At 36.5% G+C, this 18,951-nt stretch overlaps 2 protein-coding genes across 2 annotated transcripts in view; both read right to left on the bottom strand.

Moving 5' to 3' along the window:
* Positions 1-18,951, bottom strand: part of LOC139961306 (plexin-A4-like) — a 64,402-nt gene that overhangs the window by 16,955 nt on the left and 28,496 nt on the right. Inside the window, exons 10-22 of the mRNA XM_071960432.1 lie at positions 17,545-17,664; positions 16,715-16,819; positions 12,955-13,045; positions 11,940-12,115; positions 11,180-11,334; positions 10,423-10,588; positions 7,981-8,117; positions 6,959-7,129; positions 6,298-6,391; positions 5,354-5,608; positions 4,030-4,206; positions 1,705-1,933; positions 875-1,020 (exon numbers count right to left, since the gene is read on the bottom strand). Of these exons, the coding sequence (XP_071816533.1) occupies positions 875-1,020; positions 1,705-1,933; positions 4,030-4,206; positions 5,354-5,608; positions 6,298-6,391; positions 6,959-7,129; positions 7,981-8,117; positions 10,423-10,588; positions 11,180-11,334; positions 11,940-12,115; positions 12,955-13,045; positions 16,715-16,819; positions 17,545-17,664 (2,022 nt within the window). The remainder of the gene's footprint in view (positions 1-874; positions 1,021-1,704; positions 1,934-4,029; positions 4,207-5,353; positions 5,609-6,297; positions 6,392-6,958; positions 7,130-7,980; positions 8,118-10,422; positions 10,589-11,179; positions 11,335-11,939; positions 12,116-12,954; positions 13,046-16,714; positions 16,820-17,544; positions 17,665-18,951) is intronic.
* LOC139961196 (uncharacterized) overlaps positions 1-18,951 on the bottom strand; it is a 101,162-nt gene that overhangs the window by 61,089 nt on the left and 21,122 nt on the right. The window lies entirely within an intron of this gene.

The following is an 18,951-nucleotide window of genomic DNA, read 5'->3' as shown; positions in this document are numbered from 1 at the left end:
TAGGACTTGCCATTGGGGAAAAGTGCCCAAACATCTCTGCAGAATTGAATATCTCTGTTATGTAAATCATAACTAACTCTGTAAGTTAGATAGAGTCTCTGGCAAAGGGAATGTTATTTTAGGCTGTCATCATTGCAATCTGATGTCTGATTCCTAGAGATATCATTTATAATGCAAACTTCCAGTAGGACTGACAATGTTAATAAACATATAAACTTAGACACTTTAAGATAGTTCTGTCCATGGTACCCAAAAACCTGCTTTCAATACAAAGATTATTTTGGTAACTTCCTTAATTCAATTAATCAAACATTTTTGCATCCTGATAGCATCAGATAGCAAGGGAAATGTTTATCTAAGCTACCAAAGGTAAAGGGGGTAGGGGGCTGTTTAAGTCCTAGCAGCAGGCCTTGACAAATCTACTCAGGCTTGTGGCAGTAGATAAGCAGTTTGCAAACGGATTTTTTTTTTGCTAAGTTACCATAATATTGTTTGATAAATGTTACAATTAATTAACAAAGGAGAAACTCTATTGAGGGGACAGGATCAATGTGGTGGATAGTATAACAAAAAATATCAATTCCAATACCAGAATTCAATACAAGAATTAAGAAACATACATGTGAATCTTCTTTAAGGTAGCAGAACTACATAATATGAATTACAGTTGCAGAATAAGAACTGTAATGCTAAAATAAAATAATTTTGATTGATGACCAATCCCGCATCTTACATCAAAATGGTGCTTGGTTTTTAACAAGGTCCATGCAAATATATATATATATTTTAAACAGTTTTTAAGTAATGTTATAAAACTATTATGATCACATCCATTGGATACTAGGCAAATTCTGAAGTGGAAAAATGTACGTACCTCTGTTGGTTGTGAGGGTGGTTTTACCTGTAACCCCAGGAATAGCATGTTTAAGATATACTGCCTCTTAGAGTGTATTGGTATCATCTGTCTTTGCTCCAGAGCAGTGTCAAAGTCATGCATAGTCGTTTGAAGAGTGGCAAATACTGTAACAGTCAACAGACATGATGGAGACATTACTTTTGGGAATATAGTGGTTTGTCCTCCAACAAGCCTTTTAACTTATACACATCAATCTTTCATGCCTATTCAACTGTTGGCTTATCTACAGTTATTTTGTTCCTTCTCATCTGCTAACATTTCACATTTCCTGAGGTTTTTATTGCTGAATGTTAATTCATATTTACCATAATAATGTGACAGTGGCAGTCCCCATTAACAATGGGGACAAATTTACCTCAGCAACCACCTAGCCAGAGATTTTTTCCCCATTTTCTTCAAGGAATGCAAACTAGATACATATTGAGCCTACCTAGCCAGATCTGAGGCACAAGGAAATGTACCAAATAAATTTACGTATTAATTAGCATTGCAAATTACACTTATTTACAGCATAGGGCATCCACATGTTTATATATTAAAGGCAATGTTTTCCAAGATCACTAATTTTAAAGATGGTCATATCACAGGTTTAACTTTCAGTTTAACCTTGTTACACCCTAAAATTAGGTTTTTTGAGTTGCAGTTCACATTTATTCCTTTGTGCTTAAGTAGATACTTGATGCTTTGTGCATGACAGTATCCCATATATTACCAGTAAGTTTCACACAATACAATGGACATATTCATTCTTTATTACAGAAGATATCAAACAAAGCAAAAAGACTTACGTGACTTTAGATTCTCACTGACAGAATCTTGTATTTCATGCATTTGATATTCCAGGTCGACAATTTCATCTGAAATTTGCTTTCTAACGTAAAGCAGCCATAAACCCACAGTACATAATAGTACAAGCAGGACAAAAACTGCCACTGATAGTACAATCAGTAAGGTATACTGAAACTGGCTGGTGTACCTGAGATGACCTAGCTCAAACATCAAACTAGCATGTAAGACCTGCAGGAAAAGTAAAACTATTTCAACTTTAATTATAATTTGGTAAATACTTATAACAGCTATTAATTAGTTAGCAATTCTCAAGTGATACTTCAAAGCCTCATCCTCACATATCATTCACATAACTTCTCATAGAAAGAAGAAGACAGTAAAAATGTGGTATCAGTCAAAACTTAACAACAAGCTGAATTATCCAGTTTGTGAAACTGCTTTATTATATTACAAAGATACAGCCATCAAAGGTTGTTATTATAATATGCACTAATAACTAACCACTGAAGTATGAACATTATTAGTGACATGAGAAGCGGAGGAATGGAAGTGAGGGGATGGGAATGGGGAGGGTGGGCAGTGGATTATAGCTGCTTTCCTGTATATAAAACATTGATCATCTTCTATTGAGTATATATATATTGGTTTTCTTTGAGATTCTTTGGCTCTGTTTGTTAACAGTCTTTCCCTACCTCGCTGCTCTTCCCTGCCCCCCTTTCATTGCACCCCCATACCCTTACACCTCCCATGCCCCCTTTCCTTCCACCCTCATACACTTACACCTCCCATGCCCCTTTCCTTCCACCCCCATCAGGGGCGTCGGAAGCTATTTGGGATTGGTACTGCAGATCAGAGTATGGCCATCTATCATAACTATCGGGGGAACATTTGGTAGGTCAAACTACGCTACGCGCCACCCTGGTTTGAAAAAATGCCTCCCAGATTGCAGGAAATGGCACTTCCCAAGCTTGAAAACAAGACCTCTGCCATGCCAGAGTAGTCACATATAGCCTACTTCCCGTCATCATTATTGAAAATTATTGAAAAATATACCTCCCTTCACATGTGTCATATGAAAAAACAAGATTCTCCCTTGTCTGTTTTTGTACCCGATTAATCTTCTGAAACATCTTTTTAAGGTATGTTTCATTTTGGTTCTTTATTTTTTGCCATTTTTTTTTTTTTCTTAGTCCTTCCTCTTTTTTTTTTTTTTTTTTTTTGCGCCGTGAATATTGGTCTGGCATTCGCCGGACCTGCCGAACCGACTCCGACGCCCCTGCCCATACCCTTACACCTCCCACCTTCCTATCTGCTGATAAATGTCTGAGTCTCTGAACAACTGCAGATGGGTGGGTGACTTACTCATGTGCAAGTTTCTACAACCCATATGGGTGTTGCTATCTTCAACTGTACTGAATCCCTTGTATCAGTCACAGAGTTTATTATAATCAGTGGACCATGAAGCAAGCCCGGTTACCAGGGGTTCATGCAACCTTAGTTTGAACCTATTGTGATCCTGATCGTGTTCATGATCCCAGTGATGATATTGTTTTGCCCTTATTTAATATCAGATATAAATAAGCTACTGTGGAAATGACTATTCATCTAAAATTAGATTTTAGAATAAAGTGGTGGCATGGTATAGCATAGCTTTTGTGTTGTTTCATATAGAGAGTAATGTCACACGTTGACGACCTTGGTTATTATTTGATGTGTTTGAGTTTATTCCAGGTACTAACAAGGGAGAAAGGTGGCATGAGTACGTGAGGCAATCATTCTTCTTGGACAAACCGATAGTATTTATTCGTATAGACTTTTGTCAGTGATGACGAGCCAATAACTTTTCAGAAAGGTTTCTTCAAAACCATCACAGGTATTTTCTGTGGATGTCACAGCAGTTGAAACGAGAGTTACATTAGACTAGGCCTGTAATTCTGGATGGTTCCAGCCATACAAACTCAGATTGGCCAGAAAACTATATTTCCAAGCTGTTCCAAAGGAGTGCTATTGAAGTAATTAAACACAGGGAGAAAGGTTTGACATGAGAATGTGAGGTCATCATCAGTCCTCCTCGACAAATGGACAGTTTTAATTTGTAGAGATTAGATGTAAAGTCTGAGTAAGTGTTACAGAAGTGTACTTCCAAATAGGAACTTGGAATGTAGGAATAAATAGATTTAGAATCATATCAGAATATCATAATTAACTTAAATCCTCTCTGTTAGAAGTACATAACTGTGTATAAGATAAACTAGAGTTATTATAGACAATTAAATTTTCCTCTATGTTAATACTCTGTAATTATCTGTAATCTTTGAACTTACAGTGACAAATGGTAAGTTTCCCTCAGTTTGTTCCCTGTTGAAATCCCCAGCTGGTGGGGAGTTCTCTGGGGGAGTGCAAACCAAGGACTCAGCAGTGAGAGTAATATTTCCACACAGCTCTGTACCGATGTAAACTTTCACATCTATTTCTTGGCTTCCTTCATTTAAATTTCTACCCTGTGTAAAAGAGACAGGCAAACAAAAATAGAACTAAACTATACAAAAAATTGTTTGGTCATCAGAGACAACTAAATTTTGCTATTGACAACCAAAATTCCCTTTGAGCTGGTCTTCACACTAGAAAAACTTGACAAATTCTATAAGTTTTGAAATTTTATATGAGAGTAAATAATTTACAATCACTAAAATATTTCAGTAACAAACTACTAAAGCAAGAGGAAGATTATTTGAGTATTCCACCTACCACATGTTTGCTTTGTTCGACCGCTAATATAAATCAGAAGAAATAATGCAGTATAGCACTCACAGAAGTTGCAGAGAGTTATGCTATGTAAAGGGCTATAGCCTAATAAAGATAGATACTTACTAGTGATTTGATTGGCTCACTGTCTGAAACAATCTATATGACAATAATTTTATAGCATACTTCACACTCATTGTATACAAATGCTTTATGTCAGCTTTTTTTTCACTCCCAGTTTTAGGCAATGGATTTCCTATTTTCTCTTTAAATACAAATAACACCTCAAATGTTACCTGCCCCAGCTGTTATAACTACATATAACTGAACTCAATAGCACACAGAGTCAGCTATTTAGAGGTATCTTATCTTGACAGAATAAGAGTAAGTTACTTTGGTGGTCTCAGATGCATGCATGCAACAACAAACAGATGTAAGTGTCCATACTTAATTAATCTTTATGTTCCTTCATAAGACTTTACTGTTGTGCATCATACTACTTTCAATTAAAATTTATTAAAAGTATTTTTTTCAGTCTTACTGAAATTGAACGGTCAAGGTCCTGCCATACCGCATATTTATCACGGTTAAAGTTTGTGCACTACACTTCCTTGCATGACTGCGCACTTCTGATCACTAGTCAGAAATTGTTAGAACAACCGATATCCAATATATAACTAGGCTGGGTCTATATGCTTTCTATTTTGCTGTAACACAAATAGAGATGAACTGTACATGTGACAGGGAGGTGTATATCTGCACACACTCTGAAAGTTGTTTACAAATGTCAAATGAAATTCATTTCAAAGTCCTTATATCCCAATTCTTATTTTTGTAGCAGTAATTTGAAGCAGATGAGTTTCCTCATGATATGCCTATCATACTATCAGTAGAATTACTTACAGTAAGACTAAGTAGACTGGGATTAGCATCATAGTCTCTAACACCGCCATCAAACTGGTCATATTCTGGATCTTGCACATACTGAAATGTTTCCTTATTGTCAATTGACCAGGTTAAGAGTTCTGTTACTCCATCCATGATAAACCCAACATCAACAAGACCTCCTGCCTCATCAGCTCTCTTTCTCCTTGTTCGAGTGAAGTTAAGGCTCGGAGAAGGACAAATCATCATGCCAGCATCAATAATTTCACAAATCTGTTAGCAACATATTTCAAAGAAAATTTTGTTAAGGGGTCATGTTAAAGTCACTCTGACCAGCTTATATTCCGGTAGGTAGATCTTTGTCTATAAAGTGAATAAAACCTGCCCGCTGGAACTCTGTGCATTGCTTTATATAAGATGGTGGTTCTCAGATATGTTATAAAATAAAATTGGCACACTGGTAACATCCTGCAGCTCTGAACCTTGATCTGACAACAGCTAAACAGTTTACTTGTTTTGTTTTTATCTTTCCTGCATAATCAGATGTATTAATGTTAAACTAAGAACTGCTCTATAAGAAGAATGCAGTTTCCCTGTAAAAAATTAATCAAACAAGTTTATATCATGAAATATAATTATGTATATATAGATATATATCAGCCCCGAGGCAATGATGAAGGTAAACTTCATCACCAACAGGACCATTATTATTTGATATAGATGGCAGTCTTTGGGGGATCAGACAACCTTCCTTTGCTGGATTCCAACCTTTGGACGTTACATCATTCATTTCAGTTAGTTTAGGAGATTGCAAGTAGAGGATGGGACCCTGAATTGAATCCCGGTGGAGGCTGGAAGCTTATCATTGCCATTTCAAGTATAGATCTATTTTATGGGAAGCTTGATTTTAATTTCGAAAACAATTAGTAGGAAAATATGAGATGACGTTCTAATATTCTCACCTTAGTAAATTTCATACTATCCACAGTAAAAACAAGCTCTGGTCTCCTGATACTGTTTAATCTTTCACCAATGACTGTCAACATGTTCCCTCCGCTTTGAAAAAGACCAAATACAGGTTTAAGTGATTATTTATTTATAAAAATTGGAAAAGTATTCCACACATGTCTGTAACACTTAATATATCGACCAATTATGAGAATAATTTGTGCTGGTTGCAACTTTGTTAATGAACACGGAAGGGAGGTGGCCATACACGCACACAAAGAATTGCCAGATGCTAGAGCGAAGTAAATACATATGCATAGAAGCTGCTGTTTGGGGAATATGAGAATAATTTGTGCTGGTTGCAACTTTCTTAAATAAACACTGATACCAACAGATGGGGTTATCAATTACACACAGTTTTACACTTTCACCCTGAGTGTTCCATTACTTGCCACTGGATTATCCCTTAAAATGAGAGTAATCAATATATAATGTCATGATCTTAAATGCCAGCTGAACGATGTCATGAACTAGAATAGAAGAAGACAAAAAAGATTATTGAATGGCCTATTTACTACAAATCATCAACTCTGTTGTCAAATATTTGCCATTTCTCTAAATTTAAGCAAAAGATGCATTACACCTAAGCTGAAAGCTCAACCAGAACAAACTTACGATAAGATGGACCGTTTAGGATCCACATCAGAGACTTCTGGATCATGAATGTAAAAAAATTCTGTACCATCAAGTGTTGCTCTACTGCGATTGTCAAAACGCAACATGACAGTATGGCTACTGTTTACTGTAGAGTTCACATTAATACATTCAATGTAATCTTGTTGTATTCTGTAAAAGGAAAACATTAAGAAATATAGATAAACAAACAAGTAGAAGAACTAATAAGACTAAATAGACAAAAGAATGATGGTTGGAAGTAGAATAAGTTACCTAACTTATGCATTGATGCAGGAGCAACAGTAAACACTGTAAAAGAAAGAAAACATCCACACATATCTGGCATGTAAAGCCTTTAATACACACAATAACATACTGTAAGTTTGTTAGCCATGAAACACATCACATACCTGCCATGACAAAACATACAATAACACACTGTAACTTTGTCTGTGTTAGAATGTAACATATACCTGCCATTTAAAGATAGAAACAAATAACTTAATATAAGCTTGTCTGTGTTAGAAATATAACACACACAATACCTGCCATGTTAAGAATTACAAACAGTAACAAACTAGGGTTCCCTGTGTTGGCATTATAAGTTACATTGCTAATATGAAGTGTGTTGTCAAATGGGAATATATGTTACTTTATTAAAACACAAAATGTGAATATTCTGCCTCAGAGTGCAGTACTTTCAAAGCCAAAGCAGTTGTGCCCAATCTGTCAATAACTAACAGTTGATTGTATTTCCCTGGGAGAAAGCATGACCAGTTCAAAATAGTGAACCACAAAGACTCTTGAAAGGACCATGGCAATAATTATTGATCTTGCCATGCAATTACACTACATTGATTGAGATTACAGACTTTACATTGAAATGTAAAAAATAAATAAATCAAAAAATGAATGGGAGAATTCATTTGGTAGTAATCAATTCTTTGTAAATTATTTTAGAGATCTATGCAAAAGATTGACATGTTCAGACTGTAACTCAGCAAGGATATAATTACTCTTACGTTGTAATACTGCATGGCTCACTTCCAACAAAAGCTTCTATATCTCTACCGGTGTCTAGGTCTGTACCATTAATAGTTATCAATGAACCTCCAGATGCTGGACCAATCTCAGGAAAATATGAGGTTAATTTTGGATTCTGTAGAAAGAATCAATCAATGAGAAATATTATTTATGAAAATAGAAGAGACAATCAAAAGGCTTTACAAATATAAACATTTGAAATCACACACAGCCTACCATCCATTCCTCTCTCACACTGATTCTTGAAAAATATATATAAAATAATGATATATGGAAAGAGTTTGAAAGGTTAAAGTATTATCAGACTTTTACTATACAGTATAGTCATCCTAGTTCAACCATATAATGTCACAACTAAATGATTAACTTTGCATTCAACAAATGCCTGATTGAGTATGATAAAGTAGCATCTAAAGCTAAGGCAATTAGAATAGAACTTATATATATATGTATTTGTTTGCCACAAAAGTACAATGTGGAGGGAAGTCTTCCATAAAGTTTAAAAGCTTACCAATGTGGAAGACTCCGAAAAGAAAAGACTCCGAAAAGAAAAGACTCCGAAAAGAAAAGACTCCGAAAAGAAAAGACTCCGAAAAGAAAAGACTCCGAAAAGAAAAGACTCCGTAAATGAAAAGATCTCCGAAAAGACTCCGAAAAGACTCCGAAAAGACTCTGAAAAGACTCCGAAAAGACTCCGAAAGGACTCCGAAAAGACTCCGAAAAGAAAAGACAAGACAAGACAAGAAGACAAGACAAGACAAGATAAGACAGGTATAATTTAGTTTTAGTCAGTAACTAGCTATTATTTCCTTACAATACCACTTCTTAAAGGATGTGACTGACTTTTTACTCTTTAAATTGTTCGTCAGAAGATTCCATGTTTTTGTTGCACGGTTTTGTAGGCTTAAAGTTCCAATGGTGGTATAGTAAAGATTATAGTGGGCATGATTAGCATGCCTCGTGTTATGATTATGTACATCTCTGTTACTGGTTAAAAAATTGTCAAAGGCACCTGGTAGTAATCCATTCCAGGTCTTGTAGGCAAATAATGCAAGCTTAACTTTGAAGAGATCGTGCAATTTTAGTAAGTTCAGTTTCTTAGATAGGGGACTGGTGTGCTCACGTGGGGCTGCGTGTGTTATGTGGCAAATGGCTGCCTTTTGGAGTATTATAAGATTGTTAAGGTTGGTGTTGTATGTACCAGACCAAATAATGGAACAATAAGTGAGATGCGGGACAACCAGGGTCTGGTATAGTGTTCTGAGTATGTTTTCCGATAGATAATATTTCAACTTAGATAATATGCCAACATTCCGTGCAATTATACTGCAAATAGTTGAAATATGGTTGCGCCAGCTAAGTTTACAACCAATAACTTGCAAAATTAATTTCATTGTTAAGTGTTTCTAGTAAATGGTTCGATTTAATACAGTTTTAAGTAACAGGCACAGCCATAGGTACGAACTAGGAGTTAGGTATTAGGAGTTAGGTACAGCCATAGGTACTAATTAGGAGTGTTAGCTCAGTGGTTAATGCCGGTGCTTTCCAATCATAAGGTCCCTGGTTCGAGTCACTCCAAGCTAATGTATGTCATCCAGTTGCAGAGTTGTTGATAATTGACAATTGGTAATAATGGATTTAAATATGAACTTCGGTCAGCTTGCGGCTTTGATAAGCCAATGAGGCTTCTTTTCGAGTTCCTGCTTGCAGGAGGATCTAAAATACATGCAATAAAATACAACTTAGGTGTACTAAACCATAGACTATTATCTACTTCACTATTACACACTGTAATAATGCAGACTCTACAGACCCAGTTAACTCTAATTTATGATTAATTTGACCATTTTAGGGCAGGTTTTTACAAGAGTTAGGAAAGGACGTAGAAATGGTAATCTTTCGGTATATGCCTGTTTTTCATGTTTTTTTATATGTATGACTATTAAGTGTGATATCATTATTATATTCCCATCAATGGAACAAACAATGGACCTGTCTATGTATGCTACACTGTAAAAATCATTCCAATGCATTGTCTTTCACTTCCTTTTTACTCATGTAATACCTATGAAGGCTAATCTCAGTACTTTTAAAAGTAGTGTTACCAATGATGAATCTATTATGTCAAATCAGTATTTGAGAAACTAAAATACACACATAAATTCGAACAAGGGAATCACTTTCAAAAGGAAGGCTAGCTAGCAGGCTCTATAGGGATGCAGAGAAAAACACCACCTACCAAAACTATATTAAAGGATAATTTCTCACAGAATATACCTGCAAACAACCTGTTGATAAACATCAAATGATCCCCATGAAGAATGTTACAATGTTTCATTGACTGAAACTTCTACTGTAAACCTGCATTTCTCAAACAAACCAAAACTACTGAACTGATACAAGCAGACACCTTCTCAGGCAAGGTCTGGTATCTTAAAAAACAAACAGAAAAATCCTAATGAAAGTATATACAATGTACTCACATTGTAAGAGAACATAACATCCCCCTGTGAAGTCCTGTCATCCCTTAAGTTTACAGAGACCGGACCCATCTTCACCTCTGATTGTCCTGCCATACATGTAACACTAAAATATGGCAAAAGAAAAGTATTGTATAAAGTACTGAATATTAAAAGAAAAAGCAGCTAATTAAAAAAGAAAGTAATAGTTTTTAGGCTTTACAGAGGATGATTGTTGCTGGTAGGAAAGTGATTGTATATTATTAGTCACTGACCAATATGGTCCTTATGGTACCATAAAGAAATCCTTTTGCTGTCAAGTAAAGACCAGTAACTTCTCAACTTGAAAAAGTCTTCTGTGGTATGCACTTGATCCCCCTCCCCCTTGTAGAAGGTTTTGCAGATTGTTTTCATTTGTAAAAAACACAGCTGAAAACTTGAAAATTACACAAATGTACTTTAAACAATGGCAATGATAGTAACATTTAGCATCTAATTCCATAAATAGGATAGGGGCATCTCCTCCCCTTAGAGCCCTCCTCAGGATGGACATCACCCAACATTTGTACCCCACCCCAAATTTGTAGCTCTGGATACAGACATGATGCTATCACTGCATATACCTACAATAATTTACTTGCTATTACATGAATTATCTCTGCTTTAAGTATTCAACCACTCAATATACTATTAAACACAATGAAATGAACTTTCTCACCTTTCCCCAACCATGTACTGGTCTTCATAACGTCCATGATCACACAAAACATCAGCTAGTGTGACTCTCCCAATATCTGAAAATCTCTGGCCAAGGTCAGTGCCGAAAATTTGAACCATGGTCCCTCCTTCGATTGGGCCACTAGTTGGTTCAATCTAACAAATGATGAGATGGAATTGTGTCAATTAAAAGAAAACTACAACATGTTGTGGTCACCATGCCCACTGAAGCGTTGTCTTCTGCCTCAACTATAAGGATTAGACAACTATTGAAACATGTCAAGATTCTCTACAAAAGCAGTATAAGAAAGGGAAAGATTCTTATGATCTCTACACATAGAATAACCTTGAAGCATCCTCCTGTTCTGAATCAGACAAGGCAGGCACAGATCCAGGCGAGTGTGGGTGTGTTTACCCCCCCCCCACCCCCAGCCATCTATTCAACTATGTCAAAGTACTTAAAAATTAGTACAATCGTAGGTTAGCTTAAACCAAATTCAAGACTCAAATTATAGTCTACATATGATTCAGAATGTACTATTTGCTGTTGCAGGTCCCTCCTACATGGGAGTTGGCTTCAAGGACTGGGTCACATCTCCTGCTATATAAAATCTTGAATCTGTCCTGTAAGGTGAAGGACTTTGAGAAGATAGTTAGAGGTAAAAAGCTAAAGCTGTTTTGTGCACATAATACAATTGTGTTAATATCTTGTTAATTTATGTACAAGGTAAACAAGTTGTTATTTAACTATTAGGGCCTACCAATGTGATCTGAGGCCGAGCTGTACACACTTTCTGTATTCCTTGGTTGCAGTTTTCTCTGACAGCACATAATGACTGTGATGAACACCAAATACACATTAAGACAGGAGGAGTTGTTATATTGGACAAACAGCGACTGCAGTCTGGTCTGTCCACAGAACATTTGTACAGAATCACTGAAATGTAGACAAATAAAAACCCTGTGTTGATAAATGTATAACAGATTGGCGATCTGACATTCTTATCATCCTAGTACAATCTACCTCTAGATGCCTTTGAAGATCCTGCTATGATCAAACATTACGCCCTATTAGTTATATAAAACTGAAACAAAAAGAAACTTAAAAATGATAAATAATTTAGAGAAAAGTTAGTTTCCTTCTTGGATGAAGGATGTTATACTCAACCTTCACAACATAAAATCACTAAAGCATTCTTTCTTATAAACACAATTTTTTTCACAAGAGAATGCACAAAAGAAGAAGAAAAATAACAGTTTTCAAAGTTGAAATTCCATACCTGCATGTCAATAATACTAATTGGCAACAGAAGAATTTCATCAAATGGAATCCATCATCCCAAATTAATGTACATATAGAGAAAATATGGAGGCAGTGCTCTGGCATTGATCAATCAATATTACTTTGTAAAGTTGGTGCAATTGTTGAAATTTGGTGCCCAAAATCAAATATCGATTTTAACTTCCAAGCAAAATTTTACATGTACAAACATCTGCACATTAAATTTACATGTCCAAAATTGAAGGCCTGCACTATGGGAATGAATTTGAAGAAGTACAAGCACTGGAAAATGAGTTAATGACACAATTACCTAAAAGATCCAAATTATGATTCATAAGAAATTCATCATAAATCTTCCATCAAACTTTGTGTGATGCTACCCTCTTTCACTAATGAACATGCTTTAAAGACAAATATGTTTGCCTATCCTGCAGTTATGCAATGAATATATCAAGAACTGAACACAATGGTCTTCACACAGACAAAAAACATACCATTGATGGTACCATCAATGTCAACTGCTTTCTCTGTCCATCTAAGGTTGAAAGATGCATTAATCATCTGTTCTTCTGCCATATAGGAGTACTGGTGAAATAATAATGACCTATTTGTTACATGCACATAGACTAGAACTTGAACATGAAACAAACATAGACTTTATCATACTCTTTAAAGTTTTGTACTTTGAAAACATTTAATACACATATGCTACATGAGGACAACTGTGATATGAACACAATGGTTCTTTTTACGCTTGTTAAATGGTGCAGTTGTCTTTCATTCTATTGTTTTACTGTTAACCTCAAAAATAATATAGAAAATTATAAAGAAATGCATAATATTATTAATGTAACACTATCAAAAACTGTGTGAATAATGACACAGATCAGGGGCGGATCCAGGGGGGGCCGACCCGGCCCTGGCCCCGGCCCCCCCTTTTTGGAAATCAGTTGCGTTTTTTTTATGTGGGAGTACTTCAAATTCCTAATAGGCATAACTTGGTGAAAGAAAAGCCTAATATATATCCAGCTGCTCTTCCCTGAAACGCGATCGTTTTTATTCCAAATTGAAACTAAGGCAATTACCAGGCCTACGCGACATCACGTATTAATTAGATACGGCTCAGTACTATAGTGCTGACTATTACTGTCAGGGAAAATCAATGCACAGTTAGCAAGTATATCATAATTATCTGAATGAAAGGGGGTGTAGGCGGTTTTACACTATCTAACGCAACGTAGTCGCCAAGAACCTGAAGTATTTTAAAGGGAGGGCCCGAGGAACATGAACTTATAGCATGCTCCTCATGGTGAAACATAATTGCACCTATTAGGTGAATTGAATGTACTGTTAATAGTAGGAGAGACTAGTGTAGGTTCTTATGACCAACTAGACCGGTTTCTGCTCTCAAACTTTATAGGAGGAGCTTCATCAGTAGTAGCCTTTGAATATTTTATATTCGGCCTGGGCGTCTCGTTCTCAAAATGCATCTATTTTCTGTGCACAAGTTTTTATGGACTCATAGTGCAGCAATAAGAGCATCTAAAAGAGCTTCGTGTGAACCTTGAGAGTCAGCTGATTCTTTGTTAGTATGAAACCTTGAGCTAACAAGTAAATCTTTGAGACTTTGGGCCCTTTTGTAGGCTAGAATCGGTTCTTTTGGAATCAGTTTGGATAATTCCGCGTGCAGGAGCGTAGCGAGCGGGGGGGGTGTGGGGGTGTCACACCCCCCAATAATTTGGTCGCTGTCGGCAAATTTTGGGTCTGTCGGCAAAAGGAGAAAAGGTGAAGAGAGCGGAAGGGGAAGAAAGAAGGAAAGCTGAATAGAGAAAAGGAGAACGGGAGTATCTTTATCGGTTATTTCGATTTTCCAGTTCTTCATCTGATAAACTCATTCACCAATCCAATCACCCGACGCCTGCATGTTAAAAACCTCTCGGCAAATAACTGATAATGTCACGGCCGTCAGTATAGCTACTGTAGCCAGGCTCAGCTAGACGAGTGCCAGAATCGCCGGCAACTCAGTGAAAGAAATGGAATTAAAGGCTTCCGTATAGGCCGCAGCCCATGAGTTGTGCTATCATGTGACAATGTGTTGTTATTATCCTCTGTTCAGAATGACGTCATCGCAGATGTCATTCGTTCTCCGTGGAAAACTTAAGGACATGGCTCCCGAATTGTACACAATTTTTAACGTTTCTCGCTTGTATATCAATGAATGTTGTTATTTCTCATTACCGGAAAGTTTTCTGAACATTTTCATCACGCAGTTTCACTATTTCAACGATCGGTGAAAGAGAAAACACAGTTCGATAATTGGTCCCAATTAATTCTTCTTCTGCCGACTGCCATAAAAATAATATCGAAATGGAAATTCTACGGTGTTAAATTTGACTTAAAATATGCACCAGATTGCATCTAAGGACGTTTCAAAACTAAAAATTTTCCAAAGGGGAGGGGGACACCCCCTCCCCTTAGACCCCTCCCCCATTTCAGTCACCACTTCCAGATCCGTCGGCAAATCAAATATTCCACACCCCCCCAACAACAAAAACATTCTCTACGCCCCTGTCCTCGTGTTGCGAGATTAAGTGCCAATGTTTCAAAAGTACATTTTTCAAATGCATGGTTTTGATATGGGGTGTATAGGTAAGCTTGAACACCATTGGTGGTTCCTTTTGTTTAGGTTTGGTAGTGAGGTATTGCCCACGGTTTTCAAATTTTATGCCTTTCGTGGCTGAGGCAATTTCCTCTTTTTTATAGTTACGGAGTAACAGTTTCTCTGTGAACGCATTCTTTTTCTGTAAGAAATCAGTCTCATTGTTACATAGACGTGCGTATCGTAAGACTTCCCCTTTAATGAAGCCTTTAAAAGTGGCAAGTGGGTGTGCAGAGTTTCTGTCGAGGTATTGGAAGGTTTCCGTGGGTTTGGTGTAGACTTTGGTGTCTAATAACCCATTGGTTTCAAACCTTGGACCTTTGAAGATTTTCAAATCTAGGTATGTTACCTCGGTGTGTAATATTTCTACCGTAAACTTTAAGAAGCGGTGAATTTCATTCAACCTGTTTACTAGTTGTTCAAGTTCCTGAGGTGAACCGTCGTAAAGCAATAGAATTTCATCTCTATAGCGGAGCCATTTTAAGATTTTATTATCTGTCGGTAAAATCTGGTTTTCCAGTCTATGCATGACGATATCACAGATTTCCGGAGAGGCTTGGCTACCCATGGCGCAACCGATCTTTTGTAGATAGAATTGGTTATTGAACTCGAAACAGTTTCTTGTTAAAAATAAGTTCAATTAGTTTGCGCATGGATATGGAAGATATTTCATTTATTCCATATTCGCTTTTTTCCTTTTCATAGACTTCTTGACATATATCTAATGCCTCCTCTTGGGGAGTATTGGTATACATGGCGACGACATCGAGTGTAACAAGTACTACTGCTTTTGGTAACGGGGTGGCTTCCACAATTTTCAGAATGTGATTTGTGTCTTTCACATAGGTGCTTTGTTTTAATACAATAGGAAGCAAGAAATAGTCCACAAATTCCGATATTTTTTCGGTCGGTGATCCGTTTCCGCTTATTATCGGGCCCTCCCTTAAAAATACTTCAGGTTCTTGGCGACTACGTTGCGTTAGATAGTGTAAAACCGCCTACACCCTCCTTTCATTAATAAGTATATCATAATTGTCTCATTGAATATATCTGTTTTATGTTTTTTCTTGGGGTGAATCTGGTGTCATAATTTTCGCGCAAAAGAAAAAACGAATCGACGCAATAATAGTGTATCCATTGTACATACACTGTTGAGCGTTGTTAAATATGTGTCTATCGAGAAAGAATATTTGCACAAAAAAGCGTGTCTGCAACGTTTCTGGTTTTTCTAGTTTTTGGCGAAATGTTTCACCATTTTGCATCTAAGCACTCACAATTAACCAAAAATTTCCAAGGGGGAGGGGGACAACCCCTCCCCCTAGACCCCTCCGCCAGGATGCAGATCACTAAAGTGCTACTATCGGGATGTCGGCCCCCCCCCTTTCTCAAAATCCTGGCTCCGCCCCTGCAGATAAATAATAATACATATCACTTTTTGCAATGGCAACCTTCATTCTGTTTAATCTTTCTGTTTATTCCTTCTTTCTTTTTATTCCTGAAATGTGCATAGTTTCGGTAATTAACTTTCTATTGTCTCTCGGATAAACACAACCTCATTAGAGATTATAGATATAAAAGTTGTTCCTATCTCTTGCCTGTGTCATTTTACAAGTAACAGTGAAATTCTCTCCACTTTTGTTAGAAAGAGTGGCCTCCAATACAATCTCTGTTTGTTCATAACCAATGACACACTTGTATTCCTGCATTGGAGAGAGAAAGTCAGTTAATGTTCAAATTTGTTGGATAGCAAGATCAGAGTGAGGATGGTAAGTAGTGAATGACATTAAACCAACTTTAAGACATTTGCTTTTGCAACATCAATGGGAATTCATGTCAAATATATATTGTCAATGATAATGTTGTTTCATGCGGCATCCACCTAGCAACTGTAACAGAGGGAATTTGCACATTATAAGAAAACTGGAAAAATGATGCTACAAAATGATTTTCACTTTGAAATATATAATATCTTTGCTTGTCTATGAACTCAACTTACAGTGTGTGTTTCAACAAAGATTCAAACATAATATGAAAAGATTCAATCAAGCAGGAACTTATGTTAGTGTAATTTGCTGAAGAATTATGAGAACATTCTGAATGAACTCATGTCAAGTGCACAGCATAAACTTTCATTGTGATATTATGGATTGACACTTTCGGGAAATGGATTCCATTGTTCCGTTGGAAAAATACTCAGGAATAACAATGTTCTGAAATCCACTTTATCTGTTTTATATACAAATAGATAGTAGAATTAATATCAACTGTTGGACATCAAAGCTCTTTCATTAAGTTATACCACTTCAAAGTAATTCACTTTGATATATAAATACTTAATTTGTTTGATATACTAGCAGATGCAGTAGGAGGTGAGAATACTCAGGGAAGACCATTAAGGAGAATTAACATTTGGTAGTCTACTTACTTTGTTTGATATATTAGTAGATGCTGTGGGAGTTTGGACGGTAAAGATAATCTCTCTGTTGAGACCATTAGGGATAAAAATATCTCCACTCCTAAGCATAGGGCAATCTTCAGAATCCATCTAGGAAAAACAAAGTTACAATTGAATGAAAACAGTGTCCAATAATTTAATCTTAACCTGGAAATGACAGCGTATGCAAAAACTAACCTCAAGTAATTATATACAACTATGGGGCCTACATTCCCAGCAATCCAAATAAAGTTAATTTTCAATCAAATAATCTTTATCACAGATCAAACATGATCTAAATCAACTTTGACACCAATTGAAACACTACTCAACAGTAGTTAGGAGCACTTCTAGGTGATAAAATATGAATTTTAATGCAACAAGTATTTTGTAGTATCTTCCAGAAAATAGCCTATAGTGACCCTTATATATGATCATAAATTTCTTTTCTTGTTTTTCAAATATTAACTCGGTAAATTTACAGGTGGGTTTCTCATTCATTCAACATTCATGTCATTCATCCAGATGTGAGTTCAAAACGGAACATAGCGCTCACGGCACTCCGAGAGGGTCCTAACTGTGTAGCGCAAGAGCCATTTTGTGTGTGTTTTGACCTGTATCTTCATGTGCATTTAGTCAATCATATTGGACCATCCACATTTTGAAAGCTTAAACGGTTAGCTTTCTGGTGGTGTATGCCTTATTCCATATATATTTCGGTAACCTTACGCCAATTTTAAATGAAAATAGAGATTTTAGGACATTTTCAATGAGAGTACACTGTGGGGGCTGTCGGGCACCGTGACTTTTGTATGGGAAGTCCTATAATCCCAGTTCAAATGGTAAATTAAACTATGAATATTCATAACATTTTCTACGGATTCCATACTAAATTGACCAATGAGAACCTTACGCCAAATTCCAAACTAAAAGAAATCAGGGATATGGGAGGGATCTTTCCTTTGTTTCCCTTTGTTTTCAATCGACATGACGTCACAATACTGTACTCAGCACATGTTGGTGAATGAACAGTCAAGAGGTGTTGTTGTCTTCATTTTATTGCACGCTTCATTGTTGTCATTGTCGTCTTCAATTTATTTTTGCACGCTTTTCGTGCACCATGAACGATTCTGGCGCCATTTATGTTCATCGATTTTCCATTCCCCCAACCTGGGACGGGTGGTGCTGGGACGGGTGGTGCTTGAGCCTGTTATATGGTAACCCTTTTTTAACCAGTCAGTTCAAACGTAACTGTCAACAACCCCATTATGTTCCTCTGTAACATATACCATACCAAACCGAATTCCAACAACCCTACTTGCAATTACATTTTGTAGCACCATGTTGCATCTGAGGGCCTTAAAATATTCAAAAAATTCCCAAAGGGGAGGGCCCTCC

The sequence above is a fragment of the Apostichopus japonicus genome, chromosome 20 (assembly GCF_037975245.1).
Source record: "Apostichopus japonicus isolate 1M-3 chromosome 20, ASM3797524v1, whole genome shotgun sequence".
In the NCBI taxonomy this organism is placed as follows: Eukaryota; Metazoa; Echinodermata; class Holothuroidea; order Aspidochirotida; family Stichopodidae; genus Apostichopus; species Apostichopus japonicus.
The sequence above is the reverse complement of the archived record's forward strand: the minus strand, read 5'-3'. Positions and strand labels throughout refer to the sequence as shown.